A 22,024-nucleotide genomic window follows, 5' to 3' on the forward strand; every position below is an offset into this window, starting at 1 on the left:
CAAAAGCTTTACAGACAAGCAAAAGCTAAGAGAATTCAGCACCACCAAACCAGCTCTACAACAAATGCTAAAGGAACTTCTCTAAGTGGGAAACATAAGAGAAGAAAAGGACCTACGGAAAAAAACCCAAAACAATTAAGAAAATGGTACTAGGAACATACATATCGATAATTACCTTAAATGTGAATGGATTAAATGCTCCAGCCAAAAGACACAGGCTCCCTGAATGGATACAAAAACAAGACCCATCTATATGCTGTCTATAAGAGACCCACTTCAGAACTAGGGACACATACAGACTGAAAGTGAGGGGATGGAAAGAGATAGTCCATGCAAATGGAAATCAAAAGAAAGCTGGAGTAGCAATACTCATATCATATAAAATAGACTTTAAACTAAGGAATGTTACAAGAGACAAGGGAGGACACTAGATAATGATCAAGGGATCAATCCAAGAAGAAGATATAACAATTATAAATATATATGCACCCAGCATAGGAACACCTCAATACATAAGGCAACTGCTAACAGCTATAAAAGAGAAAATCAACAGTAAGAATATAATAGTAGAGGACTTTAACACCTCACTTACACCAATGGACAGATCATTCACACAGAAAATTAATAAGGAAACACAAGCTTTAAATGACACAATAGACCAGATAGATTTAATTGATATTTATAGGACATTCCACCCAAAAACAGCAGATTACAATTTCTTCTCAAGGGCACACGGAACATTCTCCAGGAAAGATCACATCTTGGGTCACAAATGAAGCCTCGGTAAATTTAAGAAAATTGAAATCATATCAAGCATCTTTTCTGACCACAACGCTATGAGATTAGAAATCAGTTACAGTGGAAAAAAAAAAAACATAAAAAACACAAACACATGGAGGCTAAACAATACACTGCTTAATAACCAAGAGGTCACTGAAGAAATCAAAGGGGAAATCAAAAAATACCTAGAGACAAATTACAATGAAAACACAATGATCCAAAACGTATGGGATGCAGCAAAAGCAGTTCTAAGAGAGAAGTTTTTAGCAATACAAGCCTACCTCAAGAAACAAGAAAAATCTCAAACAATCTAACCTTACACCTGAAGGAACTAGTGAAAGAAAAACAAACAAAACCCAAAGTTAGTAGAAGGAAAGAAGTCATAATGATCAGATCAGAAATAAATGAAAAAGAAAGGAAGGAAACAATATCAAAGATCAATAAAACTAAAAGCTGGTTCTTTGAGAAGATAAACAAAATTGATAAACCTTTAGCCAGACTCGTCAAGAGAGAAAGAGAGAAGACTCAAATCAATAGAATTAGTAATGAAAAAGGAGAAGTAACAACTGACACTGCACAAATACAAAGAATCATGAGAGATTACTACAAGCAACTATATGCCAATAAAATGGACAACTTGGAAGAAATGGACAAGTTTTTAGAAAAGCACAACCTTCCGAGACAGAAGCAGGCAGAAACTGAAAATATAAACAGACCAATCACAAGCACTGATATTGAGACTGTGATTAAATATCTTCCAACAAACAAAAGCCCAGGATCAGATGGCTTCACAGGCGAATTCTATCAAACATTTAGAGAAGAGCTAACACCTATCCTTCGCCAGCTCTTCCAAAATATAGCAGAGGGAGGAACACTCCCAAACTCATTCTATGAGGCCACCATACCTAATCCAGACAAAGATGTCACAAAGAAAGAAAACTACAGACCAATATCACTGATGAACATAGATGCAAAAATCCTCAACAAAATACTAGCAAACAGAATCCAAAATATAGCAGAGGGAGGAACACTCCCAAACTCAGTCTACGAGGCCACCATACCTAAACCAGACAAAGATGTCACAAAGAAAGAAAACTACAGGCCAATATCGCTGATGAACATAGATGCAAAAATCCTCAACAAAATACTAGCAAACAGAATCCAACAACACATTAAAAGTATCGTACACCATGATCAAGTGGGGTTTATCCCAGGAATCCAAGCATTCTTCAATATACACAAATCAATGAATGTGATAAACCATATTAACAAACTGAAGGAGAAAAACCATATGATCATCTCAATAGATGCAGAAAAAGCTTTTGACAAAATTCAACACCAATTTATGATAAAAACCCTCCAGAAAGTAGGCATAAAGGGAATTTACCTCAACATAATAAAGGCCATATATGACAAACCCACAGCCAACATCGTTCTCAATGGTGAAAAACTGAAACCATTTCCACAAAGATCAGGAAGAAGACAAGGTTGCCCACTCTCACCTCTGTTATTCAACATAGTTTTGGAAATTTTAGCCACAGCAATCAGAGAAGAAAAAGAAATAAAAGGAATCCAAATTGGAAAAGAAGAAGTAAAGTTGTCACTGTTTGCAGATGACATGATACTATACATAGAGAATCCTAAAGACACTACTAAATAATGACTAGAGCTAATTAATGAATTTGGTAAAGTAGCAGGATACAAAATTAATGCACAGAATTCTGTTGCATTCCTATACACTAATGATGAAAAATCTGAAAGAGAAATTAAGGAAACAATCCCATTTACCATTGCAACAAAAAGAATAAAATACCTAGGAATAAACCTACCTAAGGAGACAAAAGACCTGTATGCAGAATACTATAAGACACTGTTGAAAGAAATTAAAGATGATACAAACAGATGGAGAGATAAACCATGTTCTTGGATTAGAAGAATCAACATTGTGAAAATGACTGTACTACCCAAAGCAATCTACAGATTCAGTGCAATCCCTATCAAACTATCAATGGCATTTATCACAGAACTAGAGCAAAAAATTTCACAATTTGTATGGAAACACAAAAGACCCCGAATAGCCAAAGCAATCTTGAGAAAGAAGAACAGAGCTGGAGGAATCAGGCTCCCTGACTTCAGACTATACTATAAAGCTACAGTAATCAAGACAGTATGGTACTGGCACAAAAAGAGAAATATAGATCAATGGAACAGGATAGAAAGCCCAGAGAAAAACCCACACACCTATCATCAACTAACCTATGACAAAGCAGGCAAGGATATACAATGGAGAAAAGACAGTTTCTTCAATAAGTGGTGCTGGGAAAACTGGACATCTACATGTAAAAGAATGAAACTAGAACACTCCCTAACACCATACACAAAAATAAACTCAAAATGGATTGGAGACCTAAATGTAAGACCGGACACTATACAACTCTTAGAGGAAAACATAGGAAGAACTCTCTTTGACATAAATCACAGCAAGATCTTTTTTGATCTACCTCCTAGAGAAATGGAAATAAAAACAAATATAAACAAATGGTACCTAATGAAACTTTGAAGCTTTTGCACAGCAAAGGAAACTACAAACAAGACGAAAAGACAACCCTCAGAATGGGAGAAAATATTTGCAAACTAATCAACGGAGAAAGGACTAATCTCCAAAATATATAAACAGCTCATGCAGCTCAATATTAAAAAAACAAACAACCCAATCAAAAAATGGGCAGAAGACCTAAATAGACATTTCTCCAAAAAAGACATACAGATGGCCAAGAAGCACATGAAAAGCTGCTCAACGTCACTAATTATTAGAGAAATGCAAATCAAAACTACAATGAGGTATCACCTCACACCAGTTAGAATGGGCATCATCAGAAAATCTACAGACAACAGATGCTGGAGAGGGTGTGGAGAAAAGGGAACCCTCTTGCACTGTTGGTGGGAATGTAAATTGATACAGCCACTATGGAGAACAGTGTGGAGGTTCCTTAAAAATCTAAAAATAGAATTACCATATGACCCAGCAATCCCACTACTGGGCATATACCCAGAGAAAACTATAATTCAAAAAGACACATGCACCCCAGTGTTCATTGCAGCACTATTTACAATAGCCAGGTCAGGGATGCACCCTAAATACCCATCGACAGACAAATGGATAAAGATGTGGTACATATATACAATGGACTATTACTCAGCCATAACAAGGAACGAAATTGGGTCATTTGTAGAGACGTGGTTGGATCTAGAGACTGTCATGCAGAGTGAAGTAAGTCAGAAAGAGAAAAACAAATACTGTATATTAACGCATATATGTGGAACCTAGAAAACTGGTACAGATGAACCGGTTTGCAGGGCAGAAATAGAGACACAGATGTAGAGAACAAACATATGGACACCAAGGGGGGAAAGTGGTGGGGAGTGGTGGTGTGATGAACTAGGAGACTGGGATTGACATATATACACTAATATGTATAAAATGGATAACTAATAAGAAAAAAAAAGAAATGTGTAGAAGAAACATGTGAACTAAGTATAGGAAAATGAAATATGGAGGGAAGTTATTTTCCACAACAAAGGAGACTATCTAGTACACATTGTTTTGTAACCTGAGGAGAGCAACCCCAATTTAGATATTTATGTTGTAACCTACTTTTTTCACTTAAAATAGTATAATCTGTTTACCTGCCACTGAATCTTCTTCTAGAACATTATTTTAATAATATGCCATAATTTATTTACTCAGTCCTTTATTGTTGGACATCTACGTTTTTCCCAGTTTCTTGCTATAGGAAACAATAACATAATATATACCCTCCTAGCCAAATTTTTATGCATATCCTTTATTTCCTTGGGATAAATTCCAGCAAGTATAATTATAATATAACTGCCTATCATAAAATTTCAAATATTGAAGAGCTATATAAAATAAAAGGCATACGTTCTTCAGAATTTTACCCTTCAGCAATAACCACTTTAAGTGGTTGCTATGTATTTCTCATATATTTTTCTATGTTTATGCATATATTTTTTATTCTAGTTTTATTTTCTTTTAAGTTGAATCATTTTGCTCTGTTGCTTTGGAATTTGCATTTTTAACCTAACAATATAACATGGACATCTTATTAGCCACTTAGTAGCTGTATCACCTTGGGCAAATTTCTTATCCTCTGTGCCTGTCCACGCCTACCTCATAGCATCAGCGTGTGGATTGGATGAGTTATAGCAGTTGGCTTGTATCAGTGTCTGGCACATACTAAGCACTTGTATCAGTCAGGGTTCAAACAAAGAAGTAAAAGCAGTAGGAGGAATATGTATTTATCAATAATAAGAGATTTGTTACAGAGAGCTCGTCTTATACAGTTGTGGGAACAGGTTACACAGTCTGTAAGGCTGAGATCTTTGTTTCTTATGCTGGAACTTGAAGTTGCAGGGCAACCAGTCAGGAAGTGAAAATGGATATAAAGTGAGGGAGAGCTGGAACCCATGAGCACAAGCTGAACCGCAGAGGCTGGCCTAGAACCCAGGTCAGTTTCACTGCCTCCAACCTTGATAAAGTAGGGAGAAGCTGGTCCCCCTCATCAAGGAGCTAAAAAGACACCTGGCCCAGGAGATGGAGAAGATGAAGGAGGATGAGAGGGAAGGTGGAGCAGTTGCAGGCCCAGCTGTCACCTCACGCCACGGTGAGCAGCAGATAAGCATCAACAGTATGAGCTGCAGAAGCACCTGCTCTGATTTTCCAAGTGTAAAAATGCTTCACTTCCACCCTCCAAATCTTGCACAAATAGATCTCTTGTAGCCCACTCTAACCAGAAACATACATGGAAGGAATTCCTAGCCAAGTTGACACATTTTACAAAGCCACTACTACCAAGGTGTTATTATTGTTGTTATTTCTATATTTGATGTTACTGTTGTCAAAATCGTCATCTTCTTCTCTTCAGCGAAGTGGAATATTCATTTTGGCTAGAAAAAAATGTTTGGGGATAAGGGAAGTGGCAAAAAAAAAAAAAAAGAGAGAGACTAGAAAGGTAAGGTAGGCTTGGTCATGCTGAGCCTAACTAGCCACATTATGGAGTTTGGACTTGTTCATGAGTGAGATTGGTCTATAGTTTTCCTTTCTTGTAGTGTCTTTATCTGGTTTTGCTCTTAGGTTATGCTGGCCTCATAGAATTAGTTAGGAAGAGTCCCCTCTTCTTCAATTTTTCTGGAAGAGATTGTAGAGAAATGGTATCATTTCTTCCTTAAATATTTGGTAGAATTCACCATCTGGGCCTAGTGCTTTATTTTTTGGAAGGCTATTAAGTATTGATTCAATTTCTGTAATAGATATAGGCCAGTTCAGATTATCTATTTCTCCTTGTGTAAATTTTAGTAGATTGCATCTTTCAAGGAATTGGTCCATTTTATCTGTTATCCAATTTGTGGGCATAAAGTTGTTCATACTATCCCTCTATTGTCCTTTTAATGTCCATAGGATCAGTAGTGATGATGATGATCCTGCTTTCATTTCTGATATTAGTAATTTGTGTCTTCTCTAGCCTGGCTAGAGGTTTATCAATTTTATTGAGTTTTTCAAAGAACCAGCTTTGGTTTCATGGTTTTTCTCTACTGTTTTCCTGTTTTCAATTTTATTGATTTCTCCTCTAATCTTTATTATTTCTTTTCTTCTGCTTTATTTAGGCTTATATTAGTCTTCTTTCTCTAGTTTCCTAAGATAGAAGCTTAGATTATTGATTTTCAATCTTTCTTCTTTTATAATATTTGCATTTAATGCTATAAGTTTCTCTCCAAGCACTGCTTTTGCCACATCCCACAAATTTCATAAGTTGTGTTTTCATTTTCATGTAAAATACACATAGTTTAAAATAATTTTAAGATTTGTCTTTGACACACGTATTGTTTAGATAGAAGTATGTTTGTTTAATCTCCAAATATTTTGTGATTTTCCACCTTTCTGTTATGGATTTATAGTTTCATAATATTTTAAACAGTTGTATAGCATTTTGTTACATAGATATATCATAATTTATATAAAATGTTTTTTAGACTTTTTGCTGTTATAAAATAATTTTTTTAATATTTTATTTATTTATTTGGTTGTGCTGGGTCTTGGTTGCAGCAGGTGAGCTCCTTAGTTGTGGCTTGCCGGCTTCTTAGTTGTGGCATGCAAACTCTTAGTTGCAGCATGCATGTGGGATCTAGTTCCCTGACCAGGGATCAAACCCGGGCCCCCTGCATTGGGAGCATGGAGACTTAACCACTGTGCCACCAGGGAAGTCCCTAAAATAATTTTATAATTAATATCCTGACACATAAGACTTTGTAACTATAACGAAGTATGAGAAGTGTTATACTAAGGGAAGTTTAGGATGCTCAGATAACACATAGCAGGGACACCTAATTTGGTCTAGGAAGCTCGAGAAAGCCTTCCTCAAAGAAAGCTATTTAAGCTGAGAGTCAAGTAGTTGTTATGGGAAAGCTAAGTGGAAAATATCAGGCAAAGGAAGGCCTGGAAGAGGAGGATAGGGAAAAGGTTGGAGTTGCAGGGGAGGAATAAGTGTGGAGAATGACTTGTTTCAGGAAGTGAAAAAGTGCATTTCGCCTGGAACAAAATGTTTGAGGATAGAGGAAGTGGCAAGAAAATGAGGCTAGAAAGGTAAGCTAGCTAACAAACCATATTAAAGGAATTCCCACACTGCTGAGGGCCCGGGTGGGTTCAGTCCCTGGTCAGGGAACTAAGATCCCAAAGTCCAAAAAAAGAATTTTTACTTTACCTTAAGAGTAAAGGAGGACTTCCCTGGTGGCGCAGTGGTTGAGAATCCGCCTGCCAATGCAGGGGACACGGGTTCAAGCCCTGGTCTGGGAGGATCCCACATGCCGTGGAGCAACTGAGCCCGTGAGCCACAACTACTGAGCCTGCGCGTCTGGAGCCTGTGCTCCGCAACGGGAGAGGCCGCGATAGTGATAGGCCTCTGCACCGCGATGAAGAGTGGCCCCCGCTTGCCGCAACTGGAGAAAAGCCCTCGCACAGAAACGAAGACCCAACACAGCCAAAAATAAATAAATAAATAAATTTATTTAAAAAAAAAAAAAGAGTAAAGGAGAATGCTACAGCAGTGTTAACATGTGTGCATTAGTATCAATAGTGTTTGTAACTAACAACCCTATATTAAAGCAAGAAGATGATGGGATTCAACTCGTGAAGCACTGAGAACAAGTACAAAGAATATAGAATCCCGGGGACTTCCCTGAGGGTCCAGTGGTTAAGACTCCTCGCTTCCACTGCAGGGGGCATGGGTTTGATCCCTGGGCACGGCCAAAAAAAAAAAGAAAGAAAGAATAAAGAGTTTGGAATTAGAGCCCTACCTCCATCTTTTCCTAGCCGTGTGACCTGGAGCAAGTTAATTAAACCTCTCTGTGCCACAGCTTCCTCTGGTAAATAAGGAAAATTATTTCTTCTTCATAGGGTGGTTTTCAGGAGTGAGAGAGAAAACTAAGGAAAGCTTCTGTCACAAAGGAGTTTCCTTTGATGTTGGTCCCTTTATCTTATGGACACCTACCTTAACTCAGTGAACCAAAAAAATCCCCTGTGCCCAGTGTAACAATTTTAGGTCGAAGAGTTTCTTTTGCAGAACTTTGCAATTCACAGTGTGGTTTAATGTACATTAATTGCCCTCAGGAAACTCCTAGATCAGAATATGAATGAGCTACAAAAGCAAGTGAAAATCTTAAAGGATAAAGAGAATCAACTGGAAATGACCAGTTCTCAGCAACAATCCAGAATTCAGCAACAAGAGGCCCAACTTAAACAATTGGAATATGAAAAAAGAAAATCTGATGAGGTAAGAAAGCAAATAGGTATGCTTCTCAGTTCCCCTATTCCCTTAGACCTAATTGATAGCTAATAAGAGCTAATAATTATTGAATGCCTAGCACTTTACCCATTAAGTTTAGTCAGGATTCAGTCAGGAAAGCAGAATCTACTCTAGGTATTGCAAGCAAGAAGGAATTTAACACGGGGAATAACATGCTTACAGAACTGTTGGAAGGGAGAGGTAGGGGTAAGTAGAAGGTTGCCAGCTGTCAATAAATCCAGAAGTTCAGAAATCACAGGGAAACCAACTCCTGCAGCACCAAAGTGGGAGATTTGCAGGAACTCTCCCTGAAGCCCTTACAAAAGTCTCATCTGCTGTCTTCCCATTCATCTACCTGGTAGTGTTACCCGGATACTGGATTTGCCTCTTGGTAGGTGTTGAGCCAAAAGATACAGCCAAGCCAAAGAACAGGAGAAGGAAGGATTTGTTACTTGCAGCAAGTAAGAACACCAGGGCTCTCTCCCAAAGCAGTGTCTCCTTGAACAGCAAAATTGGGGAAGTTTTAAGCTAAGGGTACATGCATATTCATGAAGGAGCTTGAGCAGAGGAGAATTCAGCATAGAATTGGGGCAAAGGTCCATAGAGTCCAAGCTTTAGTTGACTGAAGTCATGAGGGTCAACATCATCATTCTGTCCTCCACCTAGGTGGGGGTCTTACTTCCTGTAGAACTCAAAGACGTGTATCAAATTGTTATGTATATCCCTTGAGGAGGAACTAGGACTAGATTTATCGCTGAACTATTGTTTCTTGACTGCTTTTCCTTTGTTCTTAAATTCCCTCACTTCCCTTAAGATCATTAATTACTGAGACCTGTTCAAGGACAAGCATTTTGGCCAGGCTTAGATCACAAAATGGATTAGACCAAAAATGGCTTCTGTCAAGAAAGCCACGCCTGGTTCTTTCTCCAGGGACCCCCTACCATATCTGCTTCCAGTAGTGCTAGAGGAGAACAGTGGCTTTTCCTGTGCTTTCTCCCGTGCTTTCCAAACTGTGTGCAGCTGCCTTTCATTTGCAGAAACCAAACTGGAACTCTGCTGTCAAGGGAGTTTGGGAAATGTTTTCAGACTTCCAACCTTGCAGCACAGGGGACAGCTTAGAAAAATAGGGGCCCTGGTAAGCAATGTCACAGTCCACTTTGTATAGTCAGCTTCTAAACAAACCCTTTTACCCAATATTTAACCTTATAAACAATAAGAAGTATAGTATGCTTGAGAAGCAAGAAGAACTACAATTCTCCAGCCTGTGGAAGGAAAACCACATTCACAGAAAGATAGACAAAATGAAAAGGCAGAGGACTTTATACCAGATGAAGGAACAAGATAAAACCCCAGAAAAGCAACTAAATGAAGTGGAGATAGGCAACCTTCCAGAAAAACAATTCAGAATAATGATAGTGAAGATGATCCAGGACCTCGGAAAAAGAATGGAGGGAAAGATCGGGAAGATGCAAGGAATGTTTAACAAAGACCTAAAGAATTAAAAAACAAACACCTAGAAGAATTAAAGCACAAACAAACAAAGATGAACAATACAATAACTGAAATGAAAAATACACTAGAAGGAATCAATAGCAGAATAACTGAGGGAGAAGAACAGATAAGTGACCTGGAAGACAGAATGGTGGAATTCACTGCCATGGAACAGAATAAAGAAAAAAGAATGAAAATAAATGAAGACAGCCTGAGAGACCTCTGGGACAACATTAAATGCAACAACATTCACATTATAGGGGTCTCAGAAGGAGAAGAGAGGAGAAAGGACCCGAGAAAATATTTGAAGAGATTATAGTCAAAAACTTCCATAACATGGGAAAAAAAATAGCCACCCAAGTCCAGGAAGCACAGAGACTCCCAGGCAGGATAAACCCAAGGAGAAACACACTGAGAAACATAGTAATCAAATTGACAAAAATTAAAAACAAAGGAAAATTATTGAAAGCAACAAGGGAAAAACAACAAATAACATACAAGGGAACTCCCATAAGGTTAACAGCTGATTTCTCAGCAGAAACTCTACAAGCCAGAAGGGAGTGGCATGATATATTTAAAGTGATGAAAGGGAAGAACCTACAACTAAGATTACTCTACCTGGCAAGGATCTCATTCAGATTCAACTGAGAAATCAAAAGTTTTACACACAAGCAAAAGCTAAGAGAATTCAGCACCACCAAACCAGCTCTACAGCAAATGCTAAAGGAACTTCTCTAAACGGAAAACACGAGAGAAGAAAAGGACCTACAGACACAAACCCATAACAATTAAGAAAATGGTACTAGGAACATACATATCAATAATTACCCTAAACGTGAATGGATTAAATGCTCCAACCAAAAGACACAGGCTCGCTGAATGGATACAAAAACAAGACCCATATATATGCTGTCTACAAGAGACCCACTTCAGACCTAGGGACACATACAGACTGAAAGTGAGGGGATGGAAAAAGATATTCCATGCAAATGGAAATCAAAAGAAAGCTGATACTTATATCAGATAAAATAGACTTTAAAATAAGGAATGTTACAAGAGACAAGGAAGGACACTACATAATGATCAAGGGATTAATCCAAGAAGAAGATATAACAATTATAAATATATATGCACCCAACATAGGAGCTCCTCAATACATAAGGCAACTGCTAACAGCTATAAAATCAACAGTAACACAATAATAGTGGGGGACTTTAACACCTCACTTCCACCAATGGACTGATCACCCAGACAGAAAATTAATAAGGAAACACAAGCTTTAAATGACACAATAGACCAGATAGATTTAATTGATATTTATAGGACATTCTATCCAAAAACAGCAGATTACACTTTCTTCTCAAGGGCACACGGAACATTCTCCAGGAAAGATCACATCTTGGGTCACAAATCAAGCCTCAGTAAATTTAAGAAAATCGAAATCATATCAAGCATCTTTTCTGACCACAAAGCTATGAAATTAGAAATCAATTACAGGGAAAAAAAGATAAAAAACACAAACATATGGAGGCTAAACGATACGTTACTAAATAACCAAGAGATCACTGAAGAAATCAAAGAGGAAATCAAAGAATACCTAGAGACAAATGATAATGAAAACACAATGATCCAAAACCTGCGGGATGCATCAAAAGCAGTTCTAAGAGGGAAGTTTTTAGCAATACAAGCCTACCTCAAGAAACAAGAAAAATCTCAAATAAACAATCTAACCTTACGCCTAAAGGAACTAGTGAAAGAAAAACAAACAAAACCCGAAGTTAGTAGAAGGAAAGAAATCATAAAGATCAGAGCAGAAATAAAAGAAATAGAAACAAAGAAAACAATAGCAAAGATCAATAAAACTAAAAGCTGGTTCTTTGAGAAGATAAACAAAATTGATAAACCTTTAGCCAGACTCATCAAGAAAAAGAGGGAGAGGACTCAAATCAATAAAATTAGAAATGAAAAAGAAGAAGTTACAACAGACACCACAGAAATACAAAGCATCCTAAGAGACTACTACAAGCAACTATATGCCAATAAAATGGACAACATTGAAGAAATGGACAACTTCTTTGAAATGTATAACCTTCCAAATCTGAACCAGGAAGAAATAGAAAATATGAATAAACCAATCACAAGTAATGAAATTGAAACTGTGCTTAAAAATCTTCCAACAAACAAAAGTCCTGGACCAGATGGCTTCACAGGTGAATTCTATCAAACATTTAGAGAAGAGCTAACACCCACCCTTCTCAAACTCTTCCAAAAAATTGCAGAGGAAGGAACAGTCCCAAACTCATTCTATGAGGCCACCATCTCCCTGATACCAAAGCCAGACAAAGATACTACAAAAAAAGAAAATTATAGACCAATATCACTGATGAATATAGATGCAAAAGTCCTCAACAAAATCCAACAACACATTACAAGGATCATATACGATGATCAAGTGGGATTTACCCCAGGGATGCAAGGATTCTTCAGTATATGCAAATCAATCAATGTGATACACCATATTAACAAACTGAAGAATAAAAACCATATGATCATCTCAATAAATGCAGAAAAAGCTTTCGACAAAATTCAACACCCATTTATGATAAAAACTCTCCAGAAAGTGGGCATAGTGGGAACCTACCTCAACATAATAAAGGCCATATACGACAAACCCACAGCAAACATCATTCTCAATGGTGAAAACTGAAAGCATTTCCTCTAAGATCTTGAACAAGACAAGGATGTCCACTCTTGCCACCATTATTCAACATAGTTTTGGAAGTCCTAGCCATGGCAATCAGAGAAGAAAAAGAAATAAAAGGAATCCAAATTGGAAAAGAAGAAGTAAAACTGTCACTGTTTGCAGATGACATGATACTATACATAGAGAATCCTAAAGGTGCCACCAGAAAACTACTAGAGCTAATCGATGAATCTGGTAAAGTTGCAGGATACAAAATTAATGCACAAAAATCTCTTGCATTCCTAGACACTAACAATGAAAGATCAGAAAGAGAAATTAAGGAAACAATCCCATTCACCATTGCAACAAAAAGAATAAAATACCTAGGAATAAACCTACCTAAGGAGGTAAAAGACCTGTACTCAGAAAACTGTACGACACTGATGAAAGTAATCAAAGATGACACAAACAGTTGGTGAGATATACCATGTTCTTGAATTGGAAGAATCCATATTGTGAAAATATTGGACTATACTACCCAAAGCAATCTACAGATTCAATGCAATCCCTATCAAATTACCAGTGGCATTTTTTACAGAACTAGAACAAAAAAATCTTAAAATTTGTATGGAGACACAAAAGACCCCAAATAGCCAAAGCAGTCTGAGGGGAAAACATGGAGCTGGAGGAATCAGACTCCCTCACTTCAGACTATACTACAAAGCTACAGTAAACAAGACAATATGGTGGTGGCACAAAAACAGAAATATAGATCAATGGAACAGGATAGAAAGCCCAGAGATAAACCCACACACCTATTGTCAACTAATCTATGACAAAGGAGGCAAGGATATACAGTGGAAAAAAGACAGCCTCTTCAATAAGTGGTGCTGGGAAAACTGGACAGCTACATGTAAAAGAATGAAATTAGAACACTTCCTAACACCATACACAAAAATAAACTCAAAATGGATTAGAGACCTAAATGTAAGACTGGACACTATACAACTCTTAGAGGAAAACATAGGAAGAACACTCTTTGACATAAATCACAGCAAGATCGTTTTTGATCCACCTCCTAGAGAAATGGAAGTAAAAACAAAAATAAACAAATGGGACCTAATGAAACTTTAGAGCTTTTGCAAAGCAAAGGAAACTGCAAACAAGACAAAAAGACAACCCTCAGAATGGGAGAAAATATTTGCAAACTAATCAACGGAGAAAGGACTAATCTCCAAAATATATAAACAGCTCATGCAGCTCAATATTAAAAAAAACAAACAACCCAACCAAAAAATGGGCAGAAGACCTAAATAGACATTTCTCCAAAAAAGACATAGAGATGGCCAAGAAGCACATGAAAAACTGCTCAACATCACTAATTATTAGAGAAATGCAAATCAAAACTACAATGAGGTATCACCTCACACCAGTTAGAATGGGCATCATCAGAAAATCTACAGACAACAGATGCTGGAGAGGGTGTGGAGAAAAGGGAACCCTCTTGCACTGTTGGTGGGAATGTAAATTGATACAGCCACTATGGAGAACAGTGTGGAGGTTCCTTAAAAAACTAAAAATAGAATTACCATATGACCCAGCAATCCCACTACTGGGCATATACCCAGAGAAAACCATAATTCAAAAAGACACATGCACCCCAGTGTTCATTGCAGCACTATTTACAATAGCCAGGTCATGGAAGCAACCTAAATGCCCATTGACAGACGAATGGATAAAGAAGATGTGGTACATATATACAACGGAATATTACTCAGCCATAACAAGGAACGAAATTGGGTCATTTGTAGAGACGTGGATGGATCTAGAGACTGTCATACAGAGTGAAGTAAGTCAGAAAGAGAAAAACAAATATCGTATATTAACACATATGTGGAACCTAGAAAACTGGTATAGATGAACCTGTTTGCAGGGCAGAAATAGAGACACAGATGTAGAGAACAAACATATGGACACCTAGGGTGGAAAGCGACGGTGGCGGGGGGGCGGGCCGGGAGGGGTTGGCTGGTGGTGGGATGAATTGGGAGATTGGGATTGACATATATAAACTAATATGTTTAAAATAGATAACTAATAAGAACCTGCTGTATTAAAAAAATTAAATTAAATTAAAATTTTTTTTTTAAAAAAATGAAGAATAGTATGCTTTCCCCTAATAGGATGCACTATCACTCATATAAATGAAAATGAAATCGCACAACTCAGATTGGGACTTGAACCCAGCCAAAACCCAGACTGGGACTTGAGCCCACTGTCTTAATTGAGATCACACACCTGGTCTCAGGACTTAATGAAGCTGAGGTTCTTCTGTCTCATCTCAGAAAGAATTCAGTGGATAACAAAGTGATAGGTAAGAAATGGATTTATTTAGAGAGAAACATTTTCCATAGACAGAATGCAGTCCATCTCAAAAGGCCAGAGCAGCCCTGGGAGAAACTCACTCCACAGACAGAGTGTGGGCCATCTCAGAAGGTGAGAGGCCCCGAAATATGACGTGGTTAATTTTTATAGGCTGGGTAATTTCATAGGCTAATGAGTGGGAGGATTATTCCAACTATTTTGGAGAAGGGACAGGGATTTGCAGGAATTGGGCGACTGCCCACTTTTTGGACTTTTATGGTTGGCCTCAGAACTGTCACGGCACCTGTGGGTATGTCATTTAGCTAATTACAACGAGCATATAATGAGGCTCAAAGTCTACTGGAAGTCGAATCTTCTGCCATCTTTGACCTAATCGGTTCCAACCAGTTTTTGTCGTATCCTCAACAGCTATGTCATTCTTTTAAAGGTTGTGCCCTGCCTCCTGTTTCATTGATACACTTAACTTCTCAGAGTCCCAGCAGCATCTGTGGTCATTTGGGGGTAATGTTAATTGCTGCTTCTTCAGTCTCAATCCACATGGATATACTAACTTTAAAACTTAATTATAAGTTAACTACCAATAATACAATAACACATGTTTTGCCAATGAGGTATAGGTTTGAAAAGCCACTCCCATTCCAGCTCTTGGTTTCTTTCCCATATTCTGGCTCTGAGAGAAAGAGCATCATATATCACTCAATGGTTAAAAGTTTAGACATCATCTTATCAGACACCACTGAACCTCAAAAGATGTTTTCACCTAGCCAGCATCATAACTACATCTTCCATAGGTCTTTCCACTGTTTTGCAGGTTGGTTTTTTTTACTGGATAGTGGGATATATGGTGAGACCAATGACTCTCATATATATGAGCCTCTGTTTCACTTCTCTTACTGTAAAATGATTTTCTTGGTCAGAAGCCATGTTGTGTGGTAGTATATCATGACAAGAAATAAAGAATTTGGTAAGTCCACAGATGGTGGTCCTGGCAAAAGTATTGTGGACAGAGAAAGTAAATCCATATCTAAAATGAGTGTTTCCTTACTATGTATAAAATAGATAACTAATGAGAACCTACTCTATAGCACAGGAAACTCTACTCAGTGCTCTGTGGTGACCTAAATGGGAAGGAAATCTAAAAAAGAGTGGATATATATATACGTATGATTGAATCACTTTGCTGTACAGCAAGAAACTAACAACATTGTAAATCAACTCTACTCCAATAAAAATTAATGAAAAGAACAAAAATAAAATAAAATAAAATGAGTGTCTCTTTCACTGAGGACAAATTGTTGTTCTCTGCATGGTGGAAGGGGTCCAGTATAATAAACCTACTACCAGGTGACTGCCTGGCCCCCCAGTGGATGGTGCCATAACAGTTGCTCAACATTGATCTGTGCTTTTAGCATGTTGAGTGGATTAGCCTTGGTGACTCCTTATAAAATATATTCCTGCCCCCATGCACTTTGTACGTGAGCCCACTGAATGAGCAAATAGGGGATAGAAAAAGAGGCTAAGTGACATCCAGAATGTACTATTTTTTCCACCTGATTATTGAGAGCCACCTCTTCTGTGGAAGCCCTCTGCTGAGCAGAAACACATGTAACACATATATGTTCACACTCTAGGCCTGTGCTGTCTAATATTGTGTCAACTAGCCACATGTGCCTATCTAAATTTAAGTTAATTAAAATTACATAAAATTAAAAATTCAGTTCCTCAGACACACTAGGCACGTTTCATGTGTTCAGTAGCCACAGATGGCAAGTGACCACCATGTTGGAGAGTGCAGACATAGAACATTCCCACTAATTGGACAGCATTTCTAGTCCAGGCCCCTTTTCCAGGCCTCTTTTTCATCAGTCCTCCAATATTATGCTTTCCAAATCCCTGATCATCTGGCCAAACTATTAGAAACTTTCTATAAATTAGCATAGGTCCATGCCTCTGAACATCTCCCTTTCCAGGCAAAGTGAACACAAGCTTTGCCCACTGAGACTTCCCTTCCCCCTGGTCTTAAGGGCTACCCCTCAGTTGGGGCTGTATGCCACAGCAGCCCTACTTTTTTTTTTTTTAACAGCTTTATTGGAGTATAATTGCTTTACAATGTTGTGTTTGATTCTGCTGTATAACAAAGTGAATCAGCTATACATATACATATATCCCCATATCCCCTCCCTTTTGCGTCTCCGTCCCATCCTCCCTATCCCACCCCTCTAGATGGTCACAAAGCACTGAGCTGATCTCCCTGTTCAATGCAGCTGCTTCCCGCTAGCTATCTATTTTACGTTTGGTAGTGTATATATGTCAATGCTACTCTCTCACTTCGTCCCAGCTTAGTGGTTGCTGCATATTGTACAGAATCATACGTACATCAGGACCGAATTTATTCTTCCTTGGCTAACTGGTCATAGAGAACTCCCCATTAGGCCATAGGTTTGGGTTGAGAGAGGTGGTGATGCAATAGAAGTAAGTACCACTTGCTAATGCAGCTTGGAACCTTAAGGACCTGCTTGGGCTCAGTATTTTACATAGCAATTCTGTTTGAGGATGGAGTACTACTGCACATGCCCAGCTCAATGCTCAGTGGATAATAGAACACCTCGTTTCAGGAAGGGCAGCTCAGGTTACTTGATACTTGATTTCTCACAGCCAACCATTCAGTCTCCACCAGGGCCAGTCACAAGCAAGGACCTTTCTCAAAAGGCAAAGAGTTATTATGGGAGGAGAGATGACTTTCCTCCCAAATCATAACATTAAACTACAGTTTTCCAGAGGCTCTGTATTGCTTCCTCAGCTGCCATGGGAACTTGGAGCAACTTTGGGTCATAAAGCCCAAGTGGCAAAGCAGTTTGCACTGCAGCCTGGCACAGCACAGATCTTTGTTTTGCTTTGGGCACCACTAAAACCATACAGCCTTGAAGGTTGCTTGATAAATGGGTTGAAGGCAAAGGTGGTATAAGTTGATTCTAGACTCTGAAGAGGCATTCCAAGCACTTGGCCTTTTCTACCATCAATAGCCCTCAGGTCAGAAAGCCAACAAAGAGAATCTGCTATTCCAGATTGTCTAGTTTGACTATACATTCAAGAATTGGGGAATAATCACTGAGGAGATTCACAAACGCACTAGGCCCATCATGAAACCTACACTGAGCTAATGAATCACTGCAGACATACTCTAAGACACTCTGTGTGTTCAAACTCCATTTTCCACCTTACTTCCTTAAGCCCCCACTCTGAATTGTGAACCTTAGTCTCATTTTGGGTTCCAAGGTATTAGTGTTGAGTAAGAACCACTGTACTGTACGTAATTCCCCCAAAGTCTAGATAGTTCCCTTTCTCCAATGCCCAGTCACCTGGGTAAAAGGCCACAGACCTCTTTGGGGAAGGCTTGGGAGAAGATCACATGCTTGTGGCAGCATCACACACAAGGTTCTTCCTAAAGACAACCTAGCAAAAGGACCCTGGGTCTGAACTGACTCAGGTCTGGGGATTGAGTAAGAGGCCATTACTCTCCATTGTTGTCATTCAAATTGGGCCTCTGTTCACCAGACCCAGGTGCATTTATTTATTTATTCATTTATTTAAAAATACAACTCAAGTAAAACTTTAATAGGCTGTTCATCTATTTTAGTCCTGTAATCACTGTGAGCAATTAACTACAACCAAAGATTGCTATGAGTCAAACCATTTGGTTAAATCTCTGGCCCTATTATCTAATAAGAGTAATAATGCCCACCTCGTATCAGGGGGTTAAACATTGCCACTTGACCTCTGACACGCTGCAGTACCATCATCCCCACTAAAATCTGGCCTTCAATTTGGCATCTCCCACCATCATCCTCAGTAGGAGAGCATGATAGAGCATTTCAAGGAATCTGGTGCTCCACTCACCAGTGTATTTGGCAAAGCCTTGGTGAGAGGAGTGTCTTCTGAGTGATGTGTGGGTCATAGTGATGAGGTGGGTGAGCAGGTCACCCATGACAAATCTACTCCAAACTTCCTATCTACTTAAGACTTTGGATTCTTTCCTCTCTTATACCAAGGAAGTATGGCATCTTAATGTCATTTAACACAGGTCACTGTTGAGTCCAAGTTTCAGTCCACCAACCAAGCAAACTATTAAAGTCACGTTAGATGTTAAAATTAACACATTAAATCCTGAATCTCTGGTAAGTGCATCCATGTCAATAAATTCAGCCTATTCAACATTATATTCCTTTCTCCCTAGTATAATGCCCCACAAATACAGACCTACCTGTATTCCTCAGGTTTCTGCCAATTTAATTTGGCAGAATCTTTCCATTCTTTCAATATGGCAGTCCTCCTAGGTCAGTCCCTATACTCAACCCCCACTCCCCAGGATGGGCTGGGATCTGACTCTAGTTGTAGGATTGGAGGCAAAGAGAAGCGGTAGTGGTATAGGGTGGGTGTTAAGAATAATAGGTATCCTTGCACAGGTAGCTGCCTCAGGTGGAGTCAGTAGAGTCCTCGATGCAAGAGTGGTTAATCTCCTGAGACAGCAGGACTGCTTATGCTGATAAGAGGGGCTCGGTAGGATTTCTAGGTCCAGGGTGCTCAAAGTTATTGGAATGCTGTCGGATGTTCTCGTTCCCAATTCTCAGATTTGCATGTATTTCCAAATAAAGCACTATTTTTCACATAAGAGATGTGGCAAGGCTATGAAATCAACTTATGCTGCAATTCTGCAACCTACTTGATGAAATTTGGGTTTTGGATATATTGACCTGCTGCCTACATGAAGGACGTGTTGTAGGTCTCTGAGTATGCCTTGTTCCAATAATTAAATCCCAAGTTGGACATTTTCTCCTCTGAGGCTCATTAACATGGTCAGGTGCGGCTAGCCACCCCACACTCCTTGGAGTTCTCAGTGCCTCTGTAACTTTGTAGCAGTCCTGTGGTCTGCCAAAGCACTTCACCACAAGCAACTATATTATAATTTAATCAACTTTTCTGTCATGGATTACTAGTATTAGTGACAAGATTAAACTGCCTTCAAATCCAACCAGCTCAGATACCAAGTCCAGACTCCCCAGAGCCACTTCTAGAACCAAATACTTTATTAGTCAGGGTTAGGTCAGGAACACAGCTTTCACTCTACTTCAAGCTGGAAAACTTTCTATGTGTGGAATTAAATGCTCACAAAACTACTGGAAAGGTTGGGGGAACAAAAGTCAAGGAAAAGAGCTATTGGCTTTCGGGAATTCTGGAAGTGCAAAGTCACAGGACGCTACTATGATTTCCATAAGCCTTTTTCAGCAGAAAGGCTTTGCCAGTTTACATTTCGTCAACATCAAACCTTTATTCAGCAGAGTATTCCCATTTTTTAAAATGTTTTTCAGCAGCTCAAGAGCAACCAGGAATTGTCAGAGAAGCTGTCTGGGTTGCAGCAGGAGAAGGAAGCTCTACGTGAAGAGTATGGACAATTTTTGAAGCAGCTTGATGTCCATGTGAGGTAAACAAAAACAAGTTCCCTTTAGAAGACTGTGAGCTACTTCTTAGGGAGCCAGAGCAGGGGATGCTCGTAGAAGTGACCTTTCAAGAACGCCAACACCGTTTTCCTTCGTTCCCAGAAGTTCTATCTATAGGGCTTTTCCTAGGGAGATGTGGGACCTCATTTCTTCCCAAGAGAGGGAGGGGGAAGGGAATTACTATTTATTGAGCTCTAGTGGTATCTAACATCTTGCTCTTCCCCAAATATACCCCCTCACTTGCCTTCAGCCTTCTTTTTCCCTCGCGTACTTTCCTCAGTCTGGACCACGCTCTCCCTATTTCAACTCTTCATTCTCAGCCTAGGAGTCACCTCCTCAAGAAGCCTTTCTTGACACCTCCGGCCTGGGTTGAGTGAGGTGTCACTCTTTGTGTTCCTGTAGCCCTTTGTACATGGCTCTCTGTAATTATTTAAGAACTTGCCATGTTGTTGTGAAATAACGTGACACCTGTCTTCCTCACCAGACTGTAGGTTTTAAAGGACATGGGCCAAGGTCTTACTCATCCTTTTATCCACAGGCCCTGGTATATAACAGGTGCTCAATAAAACTTTATGTTCCCAAACTACCTGCTCTTTCTTCCATTCCCTGGTCATCATCCTACCAGATTCCTCCCGCTCTCCTCCTCTCTGAAATGTAGCTTAGTAGTTCAGACTATGGACTCTGGAGCCATATTGCTTGGATATAATTACTGGTTCTACTAGGAACTAGCTGTGACCTTGGGCAAGTTAAATAACCTCTCTGTGCCTGAGGTATCTCATCTTTAATATGGACAAAATAGCCATTCCTATCGCATAAAGTTGTTATGAGAATTAACCGAATGAATATATGTAAAGCGTTTACTTAGAACAGTGTCTAGCACACAGCTGTTATTATATCTACTTATTTTTAGTTTTTCTCCATGACCCACCTCTCTGCTCCGAGCTCTGCGCCCCTCTGCTCTATTCTTTCTATAGGTTGAAGTTTCTTATTCTCTTATGTTCTCACTCACCTACTATGTTGATGGTAGTCATGATAATGATTTAAAAACCATTTTCTGAAACTCCAGACCTTTGGTTGCAAAGCAACACTGTTTTAATCAGTGTATTTCATTCCTTGACCAGTGGTCAGCGCCAAGCAAGAACTTTAGCAAAACAGCTCAGGCTAATTCTAGGCCTGCTGGAATCAACCCTCACAACATAGCCCAGATTTAGTTAAGAATTATCCACTGGTCCTGTGATTGATGTTTTCATTCAAAGTAAAAAAAAACCATTTTTGTACATATATTTTTCATTTTAAAAATTATTTTTATAGAGTAAATTCCTAGGTGTGGAATT

At 38.9% G+C, this 22,024-nt stretch overlaps 1 protein-coding gene across 9 annotated transcripts in view; it reads left to right on the top strand.

Annotated features, from left to right (window-relative positions):
- Positions 1–22,024, top strand: part of CCDC30 (coiled-coil domain containing 30) — a 153,574-nt gene that overhangs the window by 110,315 nt on the left and 21,235 nt on the right. For 8 of the 9 annotated variants that reach the window (XM_059920039.1, XM_059920012.1, XM_059920018.1 and 5 more), the window contains 2 exons: positions 8,465–8,627; positions 20,562–20,674. In XM_059920039.1, coding sequence (XP_059776022.1) covers positions 8,465–8,627; positions 20,562–20,674 — 276 coding nt within the window. The remainder of the gene's footprint in view (positions 1–8,464; positions 8,628–20,561; positions 20,675–22,024) is intronic. The other variant, XM_059920006.1, reaches the window with a different exon arrangement.

Source organism: Balaenoptera ricei, chromosome 1 (assembly GCF_028023285.1).
Source record: "Balaenoptera ricei isolate mBalRic1 chromosome 1, mBalRic1.hap2, whole genome shotgun sequence".
In the NCBI taxonomy this organism is placed as follows: domain Eukaryota; kingdom Metazoa; phylum Chordata; class Mammalia; order Artiodactyla; family Balaenopteridae; genus Balaenoptera; species Balaenoptera ricei.